General features: G+C 34.8%; 1 protein-coding gene across 8 annotated transcripts in view; it reads left to right on the top strand.

Annotated features, from left to right (window-relative positions):
- Positions 1-5,507: 5,507 nt before the first annotated feature.
- Positions 5,508-19,976, top strand: part of GRIA4 (glutamate ionotropic receptor AMPA type subunit 4) — a 478,367-nt gene continuing 463,898 nt past the window's right edge. For 2 of the 8 annotated variants that reach the window (XM_043995887.1, XM_043995886.1), the window contains exons 1-3: positions 5,508-6,188; positions 6,699-6,872; positions 8,127-8,285. In XM_043995887.1, the coding sequence (XP_043851822.1) occupies positions 6,785-6,872; positions 8,127-8,285 (247 nt within the window). In that variant the 5' untranslated portion in view covers positions 5,508-6,188; positions 6,699-6,784. The remainder of the gene's footprint in view (positions 6,189-6,698; positions 6,873-8,126; positions 8,286-19,976) is intronic. The other 6 variants (XM_043995885.1, XM_043995884.1, XM_043995888.1 and 3 more) reach the window with 4 other exon arrangements.

Genomic DNA, 19,976 nt, shown 5'->3' on the forward strand with positions numbered 1-19,976 from the left:
AATTTTACATGATAATTCTGTTGTATATTTTAAAGGAATAGCAAGTTGTCCATAGTAGATTTGCAGTTTCATGAACAATTTTTAATTGTACTACATTCTGAAAATATTTTATTCCATAAATTAAAAATTAAAATTAAAAGAAAAATGTCTTAGGAAGATTCTGAAGATCTCATGGTAAAATATGGTACTGGACACTGACATCGTTTCTCAAACTAAATTTGCATCAAAGCCCTTCATAAACTCATATTATTCTTCCTCAACCTATCTAATCAATTGTTCTTATTTTCCCCTGAAATGCAGGCTCTAACTCAATCAATTTTCCTTACAATTCTCCATACAATATATTTTTTCCTCTGTTTCCGTTTGGGAGGCAGAAGTAATTATCCCCTTGCTTTACTGATTCTACCTTACCTAATTATTTCAGCTGATCATTTCTGACTATATACACCTATAAAACACAATGTATACTCTAGCTGTGTGAACTTGGGCAAGTCACTTAACCCTCATTGCCCTGCCAAAAAAATATTTAAGTCTAAAACACAATGTGTATCTCTTTAATTATATTCATTATATCATATCATAGATTATTATGGAAAAATCTGGGCATGTCTAATCCTTCAACTAGGTTATAAACTACTAGAAGGTTCACAACTGTATCTTGTACAAAGTTGTATCACTCATCATGCCTATCTCATATCTAGAACTCTTATTTTTGTAGATTTATGTTTAATAGAATCCCCAAACCTCAGAGTTGCATTGGACTTAATAGGAAATCTAGTCAAACACATACCTACACAGGCATTCCTTCTATAACATACTTCATCATCTGGCTTTTGCTTTAAAGACAGACCTCAAATGAGAGGAAATTCAGTGGATCCCAAGGTAAATAGATTATTTCACTTTTGGAAAATTCTATTAAGTAAGTTATTCATGTCATGAGCTTTCCTCAAAATTATTCAATAAAGTTGGTGCTTCATGTATAATTATCTACTTCTTAAACATGATGAGAATGAAGCTTGGACAGATGAAGTGACTTTTCCCATGTAACATATTACATGAATCACAGAGATAGTATTAGAATTTAGGTAATATGATTTGTTCTCTTTTCACAGCTCTGTACCACCTCTCCTTGCAAATAGTACCTTGCATTAACTAAATGTTAAATGGATAACTGTGGACTATTGGTTTGAATGAATGGTAATGTTATGCTCTATGACAATTTATATAGCTGCCATTTCTGGTAAGAATGATGAATTTGGGACAGAGACAAGATGCTCCTTTTAAGTCACTAAAATGTTATAATAGGATCTTGTGATTCTGGAGCACAAATAATTCACTAACACTAAATTCATGCTGATTGCCAATCAGTTTCCTAGGCAGTCCATATGAATATAGATGACAGAAAAAAAAACAAGCATGTTCTATAAGGGAAGATGAGTGAGGCAATTTCAATAAGCCTGGCAGGAAGATTAAAAAGATAAAGTGATAGAATCCTTGAATCACAGCATCATGGTATTGTTATGATTACTAGGAAGTGACAGCAGCAAACAGTGTGGAAATATGTAATTTACTGGATCAAATTGAGCAAAATATATTTCTTAGATAAAACACAAGACATAGATCAAGAAGAAATAGTTTTTATAGCTATAAGCACTAAATATTTTATGTATATTTGCATATATACATAATTAAAAATAAATACTTTTTGATGGGATGAACAAGGACCATGCATTGTTTTTTAAGGTACAGAACACCAGAAATGTTATAATCTTTGTTTAAAAAAGTTAGTAAAAATAGTATACTTTAACCTTACAGATAATTAATAAAAATAATTTAGCTGAATAGATCCATAGCTACTCATAAGGATCCAGTTAAAATAATAATCTATTATTTCATCTTAAAGGAATACAAGTGTAGGCTCAGTAGGGGATATTGAAACATGATTCTTATTCTTCCTCTTTATTCTGACAGATTCACAAATTTGGAATGTATTTAGATGTGGATATGTTGTTGGTCATGCAGTGTTATCCTCCCCTTTTAGATATGACTAAGTTAAAATGGGTGAGATGCCTTAGCCAAGTATGGTAAATTCAATCTTTCTTAAAAATATTGATTTAAAAATTAGATGCTGCTAACAAAATCAAGTTATATGATCACTCATTGAAGAAGCTGGGGTGGTTATTCTAGGAATGAGATTACATAGAGTGATGTGATAGTTGTCTTCTAGTATCAAGAAGGCTGTCAAAGTGAAAAGGGATCAGTCTTATTCAGCTTGGCTATAGAAGAGCATTAAGTGGAAATATTTGCAGAGTCAAATTTGGGCTTGATGTAAGGAAATATTTCTTAGCAATGTATAGTTATTCCAAAGTGAGATGGGCTACTTTTGAAAACAGATTACCTTTTACTATACATCTGCAACAGGAAACTTGATGAAAACTTATTGAGCATGTTGTAGAAGGGATTCTTTTTGAAGTAGAAATTTGTCTTACACAACCCCAATCCAAGATTCTGTAAAAAAGCTGACTTTGTATTTGGTTCAAAATAAATGTTCCTATATATTTAGACTTTATTTTGAAAAATTTATCTTGAATTTAAAAAAATCAACATTAAGGGGCAGCTAGATGGCGCAGTGGATAGAGCACCGGCCCTGGAGTCAGGAGTACCTGAGTTCAAATCTGGCCTCAGACACTTAACATTTACTAGCTGTGTGACCCTGGGCAAGTCACTTAACCCCAATTGCCTCACTAAAAAAAAATTTAAAAAAAATCAACATTAAGAAACAAACTTGGAAAATAAAGCATTTATTTATAGGTTTGTATGTTTACATTAATAAACTCAGATTATAGAGCTGGAAGGTACCTTAGAGATCATCTAGTTCAACTGCCTCATTTTACCAGTGAGGAAACATAGGTCCAGAAAGTTTAAGCCAATCAGCTAAGGTCAAACAACTAATTACTTCTATTTAAATTTGAGCTACAGATATCATTATTAGAAATGCTCTCTTAGTTTCATAAGGATCATTATTTCAAAACATTTTGCTGCAAATAGAGCAGTGAAATAAAAAGCATTTGCAAGTTGCATTTAATCAAAACTTCAGAAAGTTTAGGGTCAGAGGAAAATGTTCAATTAGAAGGATATAAAAATAATAAAAATGTACTCAAATGTGCACAAGGTACCCATTTATGATTAACATTTCCAAGCATTTTCACCTGTATCTGGAAAGAAAGTTCATTATTTTATTTGCTGATGTTGTGCCTGTTGCTGTCAATTTTACATATACTGAAACTACTTTGCCCTCTTTGTGGGACCACAACACCTCTAATAAAAATATGCCCACCAAATAACAATGTTAAAGATAAAGGGCATCCTATGAACCATTTAGTTCAAGGCTCTAATTTTATTGATAAGGAAACTGAGTCTCAATGAGAGTAATTGACAGAGATTAAGACTCAAAGACCAAGTTCATCACATTTTTGCCTACCTCATTTATCTTTCCTAGTTCTTCCTAAAAGCAGATTTTGGCAAAAAAGGAAGAAAAAGTGATTAAAGGAAAAGGAAAAAAAATTCACAGAATGAAAAGAGGTTGTACTTCAGATGACAAAAAAAGTTGAAATTTGAAATGTAACCAGCTATGTGGTGGACTCTGTCCTATCATTAATCCAATCCAATAAGTATTTATTAAACACCTACTATGTGCAAGGTATGAAGTTAGATGATAAGGATACAAATACAAAAATGAAATAGTCCCTGTCCACAAAGAACTTACATTCTACTTGACAGTAATCCTGTGTGAATCATATTGATGGTATTCTGTAGGTTATCATGACAGTCAGAAGGACTACTAAATTTATGTCAATGGTGACAATAAATTACCATGGAAGTTGCAGATGTCAAGTAAACACAATGAGGAAAGGAAACCAATGAATGCCTTAATAGTGTTAAAAATCCTTAAAAAAATAGTCTCCCAGTAAGGTGGAGCTTTTGATATCTGATGTACAGAGTTTAGTTCAATGCCCAAAACAATGAGGATTGGCTGACTAAAGGAATTTCATTTTGCTTTTTGGCTTAAAACTAATTTAAGTATGGTATGAGAGAAGACTGGATGCTTTAATTTACACTCCTGGTTTTTTAGCTTGCATAAATGACAATGTAGAAATCCCACTTCACTAACAGACTTGTGCTTTAAAAACTAAAATTACAAATCCATGATTTGTGTAATTCAGTGACTCTCAATTAGGTTATTATTGTCACAGCCACTGCAGCAATCTTGAGGGAAGTGTGACAGAAAAATATCAAAACAACCAAAAAGAATTAGTAGTTTAAAAAAATAATTCAGAATTGAGGAAATGGGTGAAAAGGAAAATCCGGAATTTTAAAACTATAATGAATGAGAAATATTTATTGCAATCTACAAACAGATCATACCTGCTAGTATTTTGAAGATGCAGTATGAAGAAATATTTAATAAAAGGTACATTTCAATAATATCTACAAAGTCTGAGAGATATGTAATAATATAAAATTAACCAAGCTATTCTCATTTCTTTCACAAGCATGTGATCACATGTAGATTATCACTTAATATTTTAGAAATATGCTTTAATAGATTATGCTCCCCTGAGAACTGTGACTCTGGAGTAAAAATTGGGTAAATAAGCCATTTTACTTTCTATCTGTCCATAGTCAAGGCATATTACTTCTAGAATCACTGAATGAATGTAAAAATCGTTAGATTTTCCCACTTTAAAGGAATTAGAAACCTGGGTTTAGGAAACAGATTAGAAAGCACTTGAAATCTACATTCATTGCCATGCTATGTGCCCTTCAGACTTGATCAGCTGCAGCTAAGTGAAATGGAAGACTTAAAGGAGGGGGTAAGTACACCTGAAACTTTCCAGAAAAACGTTTTTCTTTGCAGCTTGTCAAAGATTCCAATAACTTCATCCATAAGGTGTTGAAAGTATTCCTGCAGCCCCTTTTGTGGCTAAGTGGACCTGTGAGTTTATGTGTGTGTGGGGGGGGGGGGGTTGCGGGGGGCGGGGCTGTTAAGGGAATATCAGAGGCAGCAGCAAATGCCTATGACAAGAAATAGAACTGAGAAAGGAGAGTCTCTTGTCTCTGCCAGTTACCTGTACTCATCGTCCCAACTTCCAGTCTTATATTCCTTCATTTGCCACCTCAGACCCATTTCACTAGGGCTGCCCCTAGCTTTTGCTGTCAGAGAAGGGAGAATAATAGTGCCAAGCATTATCCAGGGGGAAAAAATGCAGAGCAGAGGGGAAGGAGCTGTCCTACCAGAAGTATTTTATAACACTTCTTATCAGCGCCACTTCGATTGATTCAGAAATTCTAACTACTTTCCTATCTCCCACTCACTCTCTCCACCCTTTCTTCACCAACCCTAACTTCATCCCTTACTTAAAAGAAACTTCTTTCTTCTCCACCCCCCCCCCCCCGCCCAGGATCCCTCAACTTTGCAGAGACCCTACCCATATGCACAGTTCCGGAACCCTTCCTTCTCTCCATTCTTCTCTTTATCACCCTGCCCTTGGTCCCGTCTTCTCATCCCCTTTCCTTCCCCCAGCCCCTGCACCTCACTCATTTCTGTCTCACGCTTTCTAGCTTCACGGGCTGTTTGCTGGAGAGAAATCTTTGCTGCAGCAGGGACTGAAGTCCACTGCGCGTTGGTTGCTGCTGCTGCTCCTGCTGCTGCTGCTGCTGCTGCTGCTGCTGCTGCTGCTGCTGCGGCCGCCGCCGCCGCCACCGCTGCCGAGTCGGAGGGGAGGACTTGGAGAGAATAGGAGAGGGCTAGAGGAGGACGAGGTCGAGGGCTGTAGGGTGACTGTTGGTCCTGTCTTCGAGGCTGCCGGGATGCAGCCTGAGGCTCAGGGGTACAGGATGGGGAGGTCTTAACCTCCCCAGTCTTTAATTTGGGCTCGCCGACCTTGCGGGCAAGCCCATTTCCGAGTAAGAGCTGCTGAGAAGCACTGGGGACCGGGAAGGAGAGGGAGGAGGGAGACAAACAAAAGTGGGGCGTAGAGGGGGGTGGGGTGGGTGTATTCTACGCGTCGCTCCGGCTGCGGGTTTGCTGTGGAAGAAGAGAGGAGCCCAGTGAGTGTTGGGGAGAGAAGCGAAGCCCAGGCTCCAGGCTGAAAAGGGAGCAAGCGAATGAAGACTGGGGCGCTCTGGTGAGTGAGCAGAGAGCCAGACAAAATTGGGTTGTGGAGACGGGCTTGCTGAGGGGCTTTACACTTGAGGTGTGAGTGGGAAAAGGGCGGAGATGGTCTGGGTTCGTGAGGACCAGGGGTGGGGGGATGTGTGTGTGTGTGTGTGTGTGTGTGTGTGTTCGTGCGCGCGCGCGCGTGTGGCGCGAGCGTGTGCGGTAGCTGCGCCTGTGGATGTGTGTATGTGAGAGAGTGAGAGAAGGAGGAGAGCGGGAGTGAGAGCGAGGGGAAAGAAAGATATAGCGCATGTCTCATCTCTCAGTGCAGCCACTAGACGCTCCCACCACCACCTAACTCCTCCACCATCTTTTGCATGTGCAACATTCACTGCCGGACAGAAAACCTCTCCAGGGCGATGGAGACTGCGGGAAAAATCCGGCAGCTTAGGATGGATTGCTAAGGGAAGGGGGGAAACAATTACCTCTCTCCGTCCGTTTTTAAAAAAATTTCCCCCTCTCTGTGGTTTGTTTTTAGCGCCATCCTCCTCAATGCCTCTCTGAGCAGCATCTGAAAAGAGAGTGAGAAAGAGAGAGCGCGCCAGAGAGAGAGGAAAAAAGAAGATGAGGATTATTTGCAGACAGCTTGTCTTGTTATTTTCTGGATTTTGGGGACTAGCAATGGGAGCTTTTCCAAGCAGCGTTCAAATAGGTAAGCCTTGCATTGCATCCTTCTATGCATGTGGCAAGTGGGGCTGGTTTCCGAAAGTGAGTTAAATGAGTTGCAGATACGGGATTGAGGAAGCCTTGGGATACCTCGCTCCACACCTTTCTTTTTTTCTTTTTTCATTATCTCTCCCCAGCATCCCTCAGGGAAAAAAAATAAAGCCCTTCTCTTTTATAAAGGTTTAAATGAAACTCATCCGTTACACTGTTTTCTTCTCACCCCCATTCCCACTCCCCTCATCCCTTGATCCCAACCTTCTGCTGAAGTCACTTAGGAATGATTAGAACAAGTTGGAAAAGACCTTTGTGAGGTTTCATTTAATGTTATTTAGTGTTTCTTCTCATCTTTCTTTTTTGGTTCCTGGTGTTAGAGGGGTATCGAGTTGGTTAAAAACCTGCTTTTCCCTTTGCTGGACGCTGCAGTAGCAGCTCGCTTGCCATCACAGAAAAGAACAGTGTGAGGGAGCTTGTCCTCCCACCCTCTCTCAGCTTTTTCTTGCTACAGATTCACTGGTTCCAAAGTTAGATTCTCCTATCCTCCCCCCCCTCCCCGTTTTTCCTTTTCTCTTCTTTAGCCTCCTCTAACCCAGTCTCTTCATCTCCAGTCTGATTCTAGGGACCTTCTCCCAGCCTTGCTTCCTCTTGTTATTCTCCTTTCCTGTCTTTTAATGGGACGCAGCTATTGAATTTCTTCCAGCTAAGCTCAGCCCCACCACTGCATCATTTGTTGTGGACTGTGTAAAAAAGGTAGCTAATTAGGCTGAGTCCATGGGCTTCAGAGAACAAAGTTCATTTCTCCCTCTCTTTTCTCTCTTCCTCCCTGTGTCAACAAAGCCCCTCCATGTCTTTTTTTTTTTTATGGGAGCCCTTTTTCCATTAATCTGCATGCCACTTAGTCTGAGAAAGCAGGATGCTCCAGCTGATGAAGCAGTGTGCTGGGAATCATGGGGAGGGAAGGAGACAGAGAAAGGGAAACACTAAATGGTCTCAGAGGTCATGGTGGTCATGACAAATTGGGACAACAAAATATGAGAAGCCCCCAAGGCTGAGATACAAAGCAAGTTGAAGAAGGACAATGGGCAAAAATCCAAGATAGTGGTAGGGTTGAAAAAAAAAAACCAGATCCCTGTATATAATCACTACTTACTAGTGGGGAGCTTTGCCAGTACTGTGCCTGTGGTAGGTATGGTATTTTCAAAAGAGAAAAAAAAATTCAGTGTGCTTTTTATGCTTTTTATAGGTGGTCTATTCATCAGAAATACAGATCAGGAATATACTGCTTTTCGATTAGCAATCTTTCTTCATAACACCAGCCCCAATGCATCGGAGGCACCTTTTAATTTGGTTCCTCATGTGGACAACATTGAAACAGCCAACAGCTTCGCTGTAACAAATGCCTGTAAGTAAATGTGCACTCAAGAAGTTATAAGTAAATTAAAATGATATTAAGATGGAACAATGAGAAGAGACAGAGAGACATAGAGAGAGAGACACAGGGAGACAGAGGGACAGAGATAGAAAGAGACAGAGACAGAGACAGATCCACAGATACTTACTGGAGCTACATAAAATCAAAGACTTATAAAATGTCAGTAAGCTAGTGTATGTGTTCTTGCTGGCTAACATAGGGTGAATCTGCTTCTTATCATTTCATTGTTATTCTTATAGCTGGATGATCTGTATTTTAAGAGGGTGAGTTTTGTAAGAACATATAGATATTTTGTTTTGATTTTTTTGCCAGTTTCTTTCTTTATGTCTGTTTTTGGACTGGGTAAAAATCTCTGCTTTTTAATAATGACATGTTATATAAAACTGGTGAGGCAAGGTAAAGCTTATATTAGTGAGAACAGAGAAAGGCAAGCATTGGTGTGGAGGATATATATTTGAGTAGGTTGACGCTGCAGTTGATCTGGTGATGTCACTTGAGGCTGCCCTGCTCTTATATTCTGGGTTGTAAATGTCTCTTACTATCAGGCAATGCATACATCCTGTGAATATGTCTCCATGAATCCATACATTGGTGCCAAATCAAGTTAGTATCTGATCTACTTGAATTCACAAACCAAGCCAAGTGAAACAATTATCCCACAGAATGATATTAAAACAGTGACTTCACCAAATGCCATGATGGAACCGTTGTGGGTTTTTAAAGGGTTTGTTGTATTGCTTAAAGCACATACTAGAATATAGTATAAATACATTTTAGAACCCTTGAGCTAGCTGTCAAAATACATGTTTATCACACTTCTTTTAATATTAAGTGAAACATCTTCATTGAATCTCATACAAGATAGAAGTAAGCTTTAAATGCCAATTTATGGGATTTAAAAATAAAGATCAATACTTTGGCATAATGGTCTTAAGTTATTTTGTAATAAATATGAATTGTTCTTACAGAAGTGCATATTATATTGCACACATTAAGAAGCATGTTTAGATATCATGAAAGTGTTCAACTTGAACTTTGAGTAAATCATTTAAAACAATATTTCAAGTTTTGTGGTCATTTCCTTTAATTTAAGATGCTTTGCTAAAAGTAGAACCAAAACAAAGTGGTTTTTCTGGGGAGGGAGGTTACAAAATCCTTTTGCCATGGTGTGTTTTAATATTTATACCCATATTTTTAAATGTGTCCAGAATTAGCCTTGAATCCATCTATTTTGTGATTTTTGCTAAATGGTTTTTGTGTAATTATGGAATTTTGTTTAACTCTGGAACATTGCTTCATTAGGAGTTTGCAACATTTGATTTTTTGCACACTGACACCACTCTCTTAATTTGCAGTAATGTTATATTTCCCCTGAGTCCTCATTCCTTGCTAAGCAATTTATTAATTATACTTTGTGGTGATATCACAATTAAATGAAAGTGGAAGGGGATATGCATTTAAAAATTTTAAAATACACTTCAAGTGAAAAAAAGATAGTTATACTTCTTTGATGGTACTGATACATCTTTTTTAAGTCAACATTATTTCATTAGTGTTAGTTGCTAACATGAAGTTTTAAAGGGAAAGACTATATTGAAAATAATTCTAAGTATAAATACTTAATTCATCTATTTGAATATAGGCAGTTTAAATAGAGTTTTTCATAGAGTTTTAGTTTATAATTTTTCTTTATCAAGATACAAGGTTTAGCAAAAAATTGTCTTTAAAATAATCCAAACAATATCATTTGGAAGTTTTTTTCTAAGAACTATAAACATTTTAACATTGTGAGGATCCAAATGCATTAGTACAATAACATTTACACTATTGTTTTCTATCATGTAAAATATAAAATCCTAAACTTATCTTTCCCAATGTCACTTTCTGATTAATCTTAGTGTGGGATATTTTATCAAGCTATATATTTCTTATGTTGTATAAACTTTAAAAAGTAGAAATGTAAAAGTTGTGTATTAGTCAACATTTTATTTGGTCATTGCCATATAATGTTTATATCATACTTGAATACTCTGAAGTATCATGTAAACATTGAAGATTATAAGGAACAAATAAAATACTATTTGACATATTTGTAAATCTCTTCAATTTGGTAATTATCAAAGGTGAATTAAATAAAACATAATAAATAGAAAACATTATGTAATATATATTTCTTAACATATGATTAAGAAATAATTCAAATACAAATATATTATAACCTTTTTTTCCCCAGGGTGGGGAAGCCAGTAGAATGAAGTGTTATGCTATTAGTTTCTTATGCCCATATGCATAACTTTTGTATATTTAATATGTATGTTACAGAAACATTTAATGCTACAAATATGAACAAACTACTTAATGAAGCATAAGCAAGTTGAGTGACAAATGAATATATTGACCATCCTTAAACTAAATCTAAGCAGAATTTTACAAAAATCAATGGTCAGATCGCTTGAGGATATGAGTATCCATGTGATTTAAATTTGCTGGGTTGACTGACCAAATGCTCAGATGTATGTGATTTTCCAACCTAATTAAAAATAAATCGTAAGCAATAATTATATGGCAACCTCATATATGAAGCACTATGCCTTTGGGTATAACATAGTAAAAACATCACTTGAAGGAGTACTTGGTAAAATTCTCTTGGAACACACATTCCTCAGAAAGATAACCTATAGATCCTCAAACTATAAGAACTAAAATGAATATTCATGTCAGGTCAAACATAATGACCTAGGACGGGATCAGTTAGCTTTATTTCCATTACCATTTCACTGCAGAGGTTACTTGTAAAACTACTGCCTCTGGTCTGACTTTAAACAGAGCAGCTTTCCTTTTTTTAAAAAAATTGTGTGTACTAGAATAAAAAAGCAGATAAAGTGGAGGGTATTTTGTTGAAAGTGTTTTGGCTTCTTTTATACAGAAAGCATTTAATTTTTCTTCTGTGTTGTGGTCAGTTGAATGATCTCTCTAATAATACTTTGAAAATTTTGTGCCATTCTATTAATACAGCTTACAGACTGAAACTCAACTTAATTGCTTCCAACTTAGCATGTTTTTATAAGGCCTGAATTCTTGAGAAACAGCCCATTTTAGCACATAGATTTTTTTTAATGGTTCAATAATATTGACCTGATTTGTGTCAGCTGTAATTGTCTTTTTTTTCCTGACCAGAATTTTCTTTCTTTTCTTTTTCTTAAAACTACTAACATCACTTAAAAATTTAGTTTTATGAAACATTAAATTGAATTATTTTAAAATAAAGATGTTAAAAAACTGTGATCCATTAAAATACAAATGCAGTTTATATGAGTCAGCATTGGGTGTGTTTATACAGATTTCCATTTGTGATTAGAGGTCTTTCTTTGACATTACTCTGGGATTGGATAAGGTAAAAGTAAATAGCTTTTTCTTTGGTTGAGTAGGAAATACTTCCTTAGGTGTTGTTATAAAGCACTTCAAGATTTTTTTCCTCATACTACTATTGCTTGCATCCAAACTGAATGTGCTGACTTTATTTGATGTATCTTTCGAGAAATATTTAAGTAATTGTCATTACTAGATGCTCTTCTAATGTAATATTAAGTGAATTAATACAGGACTTCTTTCTATTTTATGGAGGTTATTATTAAACTACAGTATGCACGCTATCCATAATACCAAATTACTTTGATCAGCATGTTTTCCAAAGTATGAAAATCCTTGTTCTTTAGATTTTTGTGATATCAGCTCAACTTCACATACAATCACACTTTTTTAAAGTAAAAAAAGTTACTTAACAAGGCAGCTATATGTTCCTCTGATTTCAAAGAAAAAATTTGGATCTTAAATAGATCCTTTAATATATCTTCTAATGGGCAATATTAATTACGTAATAACAACTGACAAGACATTTGGAAATTGTTGCTTGATGAGACAGTGGAGCATTATATAAAACCTGTGTTTTCCCAGCTTCATTAAAACTTTTAAGTTGGTCTACTTATTTTGACTTATCTCTTTTTATGCCCTTTGTAACAATGAGATTTTTTAAAAATTCGCCTTTCTTAAATTTTTTTATTCACTATTCATAAAAGATACTTAATTGATTGTTCTGAAGGATCACAAATAAGTATAGGAGTAGTAATATGGGGTTCATCTTTAGAGTTACAGTGGCCTTAAGTGAGTATATGTATTTACATAATAGAATTTATTTTGTCATCATAGCCAAAGAGCCTGTCACTTATTAGAATACATTTCTGATATGAATAGCTATTCACTTGCAATAACTGGGCCATGAATGCCAATTTATGTAATGTGGACACTAAAAATTCCTTGGATTTTGATTAATAGAACTAACTTGGAACTTGGTAGGCACTCAGTAAACACATGTGGAATTGAATTAGACCTTACTAAGTGTAATAGATTTTAGTGATGGCAATAATCATTAAATAGTTCTAGGTGCACTAGGACTTTTCCCCATATTTTTAGCTCTTAAGAAATCACCGTTTCTATATATGCCTGGCATTATGTAATGTGGAGTGTTGTGAAAGACAACCTAAATTGATGATGCCCTTAAGGTAATAATTTTCAGCAATTTTTTCCTTGCTGAATCTTCTATGTGGTTTTAGAAGATAATTTAACCCTTGATAAGCTATTATGAGCACATAAGCCTTTAATGGAACTCATCTTACAGAAATTCTACCAAATAAATTTTTATACTTTAATCAATAAATTTGTTAATGCACTGTAATAAATGTTTATAGAATTTACTATTTGTTGACTATGCTTTACCCCTTCTTAGACATAAATGATTTTATTGTTTTGTGTAAGTTTTGTATTTCCAGCCTAAACATTATAAAAATTTGATAGCTGCTCCTCTGAGCTTGTCAGTAATTTATCCCATATAGGACAAAAAACCACTCACAATTCCCAAGTTTATTTCTTACCTGATGGCTACACAAATGTACTTATGGTAAAGAAGGTAATTTGTTCATGGAGTGGGTAAAAATCTAAATTTTAAAAGCATATTTATCTTGTTTTATAGTAAATAGCTTGGAAATAACATGAGAATCCACAGTTTCTAATTTGGGCCCCCAAATCAAAAACTTGGATTTTACTTATTTTAAAGGGGAAAAAATAAAGGATACAGTTTTACTGTGACTAGTAAGAGTTTCGTGCAGAGTGAACTGACAGGGAAGCTCTCTGTTGGCTTGAAATAATGTGTTCATTCGAGAATAGTTTTACTTTATTGGATTGATTAAACCATAGCCCCTAGAGCATTATTATAAGAGACTCAAATCATTTCATCTCTCTTTGTAAAATTAGTAACAAAGATCTAGTTTCTACATGCCTGCTACAGAAATTCTTGGTAAGCTTATGGAATTACCTCTTTTTCATGATGATAGAAGAGGCTGAAATTGAACCAACGTGCTTCAACAGTTGTCATAGCTGCATATCTATTAGAAAAGTTCTTTGATTTCAATTTTTGTATATGGAATCTTCCAAGTTCTGTTCCTTCCCCCATGGAAAAAGAAATTCTCAACTTTGGCATTTACAGTCTGGCTCCAGACTACTCTTCACATATTCTCTCTATGTATCTTACACTTCCATCAAATTGGCCTTCTGACTGTTCTCCAAACTGCATTTTATTTCCCACCTCTTACAATCCTTAGCTTCATAAATAGCTTAGCTCATGTGCAACATCCTATACGAAAACTGTCTTAGCTAGGGTGTTAGTGCTCTCTCCCTTCTCACATTATTGTCTATATACTTATCTGTTTAAATATTGTACGCTCTTCTCCAAAGTGCAATGTTGAAAGAGCAGGGACATTTTTTTTCTTTGTATACCACCAGCAGAGTCTTAACACATACAAACTGCTTAACAAATGCTTATTGGATTGAGTTAGATTATTCCTAGATTTAGTATTGCCATGTCTTGCTCTGATCAATATCATATTTATTGGCACATATTTGTGTGACTATATGTATGCATGCTTATATATGTTTATATATACACACAAGGGTGTGCTTTACTTTATAAAACACTACTTCCATTGAAGTTGCATCAAAGATATTGCATTGAAAAACTTAAAATGAACATGGAGACAATTCAAACTGAAAAGAAAAAAAAGAGAAATCTAGTTATCTACCTATAATATTTTGAAGAAAGTAATATATGACATATCTAGGTAGTCTTTTCATAGATTATATGACAATGAATAATCTAGAACAGATTGGATTCATTTTGGGGACTGAATTATCAGTGTAGATACATATTCCTATTTTCCACCTGTTATATATTTGTAAAATAATTTCCACTTACCTTGTTAATGTTTTCTTCTAAAAAATATTATTTAGAATTTTATTTTTCAAATTACACGTAAAAACAAATTTTTACAATGATTTTTAAAACTTTGTCTTCCAGATTCTTTTCCTGTCTTCCTCTCTCCTCACCTCCCTCCCAAGAACTCAAGCAATTCAACATAAATTACATATAAGTGGTCATATATAACATTTCCACATTAGTCAGGGTATGAAAAGAAACAGACAAAAAAAACTTTAGAAAAAGGAACAAAAAGTTATGCTTCAGTGTTCAGATACCATCAGTTCTTTCTCTGTAGATGGATTGCATTTTTCATAAGTCCTTTAGAGTTGTCTTGGATCATTGTATTGCTGAAAATAACTAAGTCATTCATAGCAGATGACCTTACAACATTGCTGTTATTTTGTATATGATACATTTCACTTTGCATCAGCTCATGTAAGCATTTCTAAGTTTTTCTGATAGCATCCTGCTCATCATTTTTAATAGGAAACTTCATTTATATAGTACTTTAAAGAGAAATTTCCTTGGAGGTGGCTAGGTGGCTCAGTGGGTAAAGCACCGGCTCTGGATTCAGGAGTACCTGAGTTCAAATCCGGCCTCAGACACTTGACACTTACTACCTGTGTGACCCTGGGCAAGTCACTTAACCCCCATTGCCTCACCAAGAAAAAAAAAAGTGCACTGTGTACTTTGTTCTTCATTTTAGCCCTGTGAAAAATTAATTTGAACCTAAGGAAAAAGTTTGCACTTTATATTACTATCACATAGAATTTATGACTACATTAAACTTTTAGGTATTGCCTTAATATAGTGTTACCTATTATTATTACATTTTTAGAGAAACTTTTAATTCTAAGTTAACTTCAGCATTTCACAGGATATTTATAAAACTATAACAGAATTTGGAAGGGAAAACTAGTTTGGCAGTTTTCAATGCATGCATCTTTGTCATCTCAAACATATTTCCTTTTCTTCTTAACAAATTATTGTATGCTTTATATATCTTTAGTAATTCTATATAACAAAAAATTTTTACTTGATTCTTTTAAATATAATCAGTACTTTCTTAAGTGTTTCATTCTATAGTTTAATATCATAATTTTAGAAGCATGGTAAGACTTTGTCCTTGGAATAGTGAATACATTTTTATAATATTTCTACCTAGGATGATGATGAGGTATATTAGGAGAAGGAATTTTAGGGAAAATGAAACCAAATGACACTCTGCATTAGCTCCTCTGCTGATGTGTACAAATATCTTTAACTCTCCCCTAATTTGAAAAATCTTTCTTAGTGTGCTAGCGTCCTCTCTAGCTGCTCTGGTAAATCTACCCTTTACTTTGTTGTCAAAATGTCCTATTCTATATTGATTGTATACTGACTATCTCTATGTCTTTAGCATTCACTCATTGCTTAATCCTATGTCATGTGGCTTCCATATTCAACTGATATTGTCCTCATGAAGGTCATCATTGATCTCCTAACTGGTTAATCAAAAAATCTTTTCTCAATCCTATGACAGCTTGAGTTGTTTGTCATACTGGACACAAATATGTACTTCCTCTTTTCTAAAATGCTCTACTACTTTGGTCACGGTGGCTCTCCACTTTCATCCTCTTTTACAGAATCTCAGAGTTAGAACATATTTTAGAGGCAAACAAACCCAACATTTACAAGAATATGAATCAACCATTAACCTATTGACAAGTGATCAAGCCTTTACTTAAAGACTTCCAATGAAGTTGAACACACTTGTTCCAGAGGGCATTCTAATTTTGGATATTTCTAATTATCAGGAATTGTTTTTCTTATATCAAACCTGTTTGCCTCTTTGTAACTTCCACCTATTGCTCTTAGTTATTTTCTCTGGAGTCAAAAGAATAAATCTAATTCCAAACCTATGTGATAGTCTTTTAACATATTTATGATCCATTGTTCTGTGTCATTGTTATCTTCTTTCTTCTTTACTCCCTCCCCTCAACCCCCATGGGCAATGAGGGTTAAGTGACTTTCCTAAAGTCACACAGCTAGTAAGTGTCAAGTGTCTGAGATAAAATTTGAACTCAGGTCCTCCTGAATATAGGGTGGGTGTTTTATCCACTGCATCACCTACTGCCCCTCTTCTTTACTTTTTAACCTTAAATGTGGTTGTTCAACAATATTCCATCTTTTCTTTCTAAATACCCTCTCCTTTGATTAGCCATCCATGTGCATGATTTCTGAAATCAATGTCTCTAGCTATCACCTCTGTCCCCAAATCCTCTAGCTTATTGAAATCCTGATGAAGACTTTGTTATCCATCATATTAGCTGTGCCTAACCAACTTCATATTATAAATATGGTATGTCTAGTTTCTCTCATATTATTGAAAAACCCATTGAATAGCCCAGAGCTAGGGGCAGATCTCTGAGTACTGAAATACCACACTGAAGTTGCTGTTGTTAAGTCGTTTCAGTTGCATTTGACTTTTTTGTGACCCTATATGGGGTTTTCTAGGCAAAGATATGGGAGTGGTTTGCCATTTTTTTTCTCTAGTCCATCATCTATACTGGAGAACTGCCTCTAATTCGATATTAATGTGGCCAGTCTTTTGATCTGCATTCACCCAATTATTATTCCACCTAAGGTATTGTTTTCTAAAACATTCCCTTGATATACCAGTCTAGTTAACCTTCCTTTGAAGCAAATGAGATTAATTTCATTTTGATGAAGATTAATTTTTGTTGTTAGGGCAGGTAGGTGATGCAGTGGATGGAGCACCAAGCCTGGAGTCAGGAATACCTGAGTTCAAATCTGGACTCAGACACTTTATTAGCAGTGTGGTCCCAGGCAAGTTGCTTAAACCTGTTTGCCTCAGTTACCTCATCTATAAAATGAGCCATGGAAGGAAATGGTGAAACATTCTGGTCCTTTTGCAAAGAAAATACCAAATTGGATCACAAAGAGTTGGACATGACTGAAACAAAAGAGCAATGATGACAAGAACAAATTTGAGTCTTACAATTTATTTTCCTATAGAATGTACTCCTTGCAACTAGGGGTTGTGGTTTTTGTCTCCGTATTCCTATTGCTTATTAAAAATTATGCACATAATATGCACTTAAAATGTTTGCTGAATTGAATTTCAAATCACATTACTAGTAATAAGTTCTAGAAATTTTCCAGAGATAAAATCAAGCTCATTTTACTATAGTTTAATGATTCCACCCTTGCCTTTTTTGAATGCCAATAAAACATTGGCCATCTACACTTCTGAAATATCATTCATCTAGGCCAGATGACTAAAACTCACTGAGGGGACCTGGATAGGGACAGGAACTAGCCCTGTGCTTTCTTTCATATAGGGAACCACAGGTCAGGAAATTCTTTTTATGCAAATGGTTTGGTACCTTCTCTGAAACTTGTTTTAGAGAGCTGCTTAGAGCACTTAAATATTAAGTGACTAAGGTATCTGTTTATATGATCAACTCACTTATCATGGATTTCAAATCCTTTTGATTTAAGATTCATTTATCATTTCTATTTCAGAAGCCATTTTGTTTTGATTGGTCAGAATTAGCTCCAAAATAATAGGAGAGCAAAATTATCTTCCTTTTTAAAAATTTAAATGATTATTAAGATATGTCAAAATTACTATTTTCCCTGTTTTTGGTAGAAAGATAACTCAAGATGTTGAATGGATATTTGAAATCCTACAGGACTATTTTGCCATATTTCTTTGCCACATATGAAATCTCTTTTCAGAACTCCTCATTTATTTCATTCTTTTGGGTAATGATCTGTAGTGTATATCTATAGCAATATTGTATTTTTCCATTGATTTTCAAACAAATTCTTTACTTCTTTTTACACCTTTACATTATTCATCCCTCTAGTTTCCTTGAGGTTGAAATGGTCATACCTAAGACCTAGGAAAATCATTTTGGCAGCTGCTTGGAGAAAGAATTCAAATGGGGAGAGATTTTGTAAAGCAATTTCTTCAGAAAATATAATCATATTTTAAATAATTCTTAAAGGTCTAGAAAATGTTATTTATTATAAAATTTTGAACATTTTTCTGAATTTATAACTTGGTGTCATAATTTGAATACTTATAATTTTTTCATACCAGACAATGCTGAAGGAAATCAAATATAATAAAAGTAGATCTGTCTAATTATATCAACCATATATTTGTATTAATAGGTACTTCATATGTCTATAGTAAAATGGTAATTGGTGTTCATAATGATGACCCTGAATACTGAGTGCTTATAATATTCCATAGTGCTTCCTAAATTACCAAAGAAAGTGTAATATTAATTTAAAATATTGTATTTTAATTTCTGAAAATTGTTAATTCAGATGTGACAATGATGTTAATTGCCATGGACTTAGAATTGTATCTGCAAAGTACACACTTTGAAGCTAAGCCTTCAATTAGGATAACTACCACCAGATGGTACTGCAGACTAGTTTGGTTAGATAGCCTAGCAGTTAGGCTGTCCATTCTATGGGTTTTATTGAAGAGATCTGAGATCATTCCTTTGTATTATTTAAAAATAATAGCATTTAGTTAAGGACTCTGCAACAGATAAATAAAAACCCAAGATGTACTTAGGAGCAAATTCAAAACACTAGAACTCTAGGCACAGATTATACTTTCTCACTAATCAAAATTGTCAATTGTTCTTTAACTCAAGCAATTATCTTTATAAATAACCCAGGTGGTAAGAAAATATGCATGATAAAATAAAGATTTAGAATGTTATCAACAATGTCTTCCACGACAGAAGTTGAATATAAGACATTAGGACCATAGAATCATAGATATTGGTAAGAAAATCATTACTAAAATAGGAGGCAAACTAGTCATTTCAACAGGACCAGAGGTACAAAAGACTTGACAGTACATTAGGTAATATGTTAAATTAGACTGAAATCAATCAATTGATAGCCTTGGTGGATAAAGAGAAACTTGTGTTGTCACAGAGGGATTCACTAGGTAATAAAGTAGGAGCCATTTTAACTTATATGTGAGCTGATTAGATATTTAAATATAGCTACTAATATGTTAACTAAATAGGCTACCTGTCTAACTACATATGGGCAGTTTATTTTTTTTCATTCACTTGGCTTTTTTTCTGTAGATTGCTAAAACAATAGCTTTTGAATGACTACAGATTTTATTGAAGAGATTGTAGTATTCTATGGCTCAGATGAATGTCATGTGTGACTAGAAGCACTTGTAGAAATTTGCTATTGATATGGAATTATTCTTTTATTTGGACTGTTTAGGTATCTCCAATGATTCAGATAAACACTTAAGGTGAACATATATTTCCCTAAAGGTTTATTGGCTATCATAGTGGTTT

Source organism: Dromiciops gliroides, chromosome 3, assembly GCF_019393635.1.
Source record: "Dromiciops gliroides isolate mDroGli1 chromosome 3, mDroGli1.pri, whole genome shotgun sequence".
Classification (NCBI taxonomy): domain Eukaryota; kingdom Metazoa; phylum Chordata; class Mammalia; order Microbiotheria; family Microbiotheriidae; genus Dromiciops; species Dromiciops gliroides.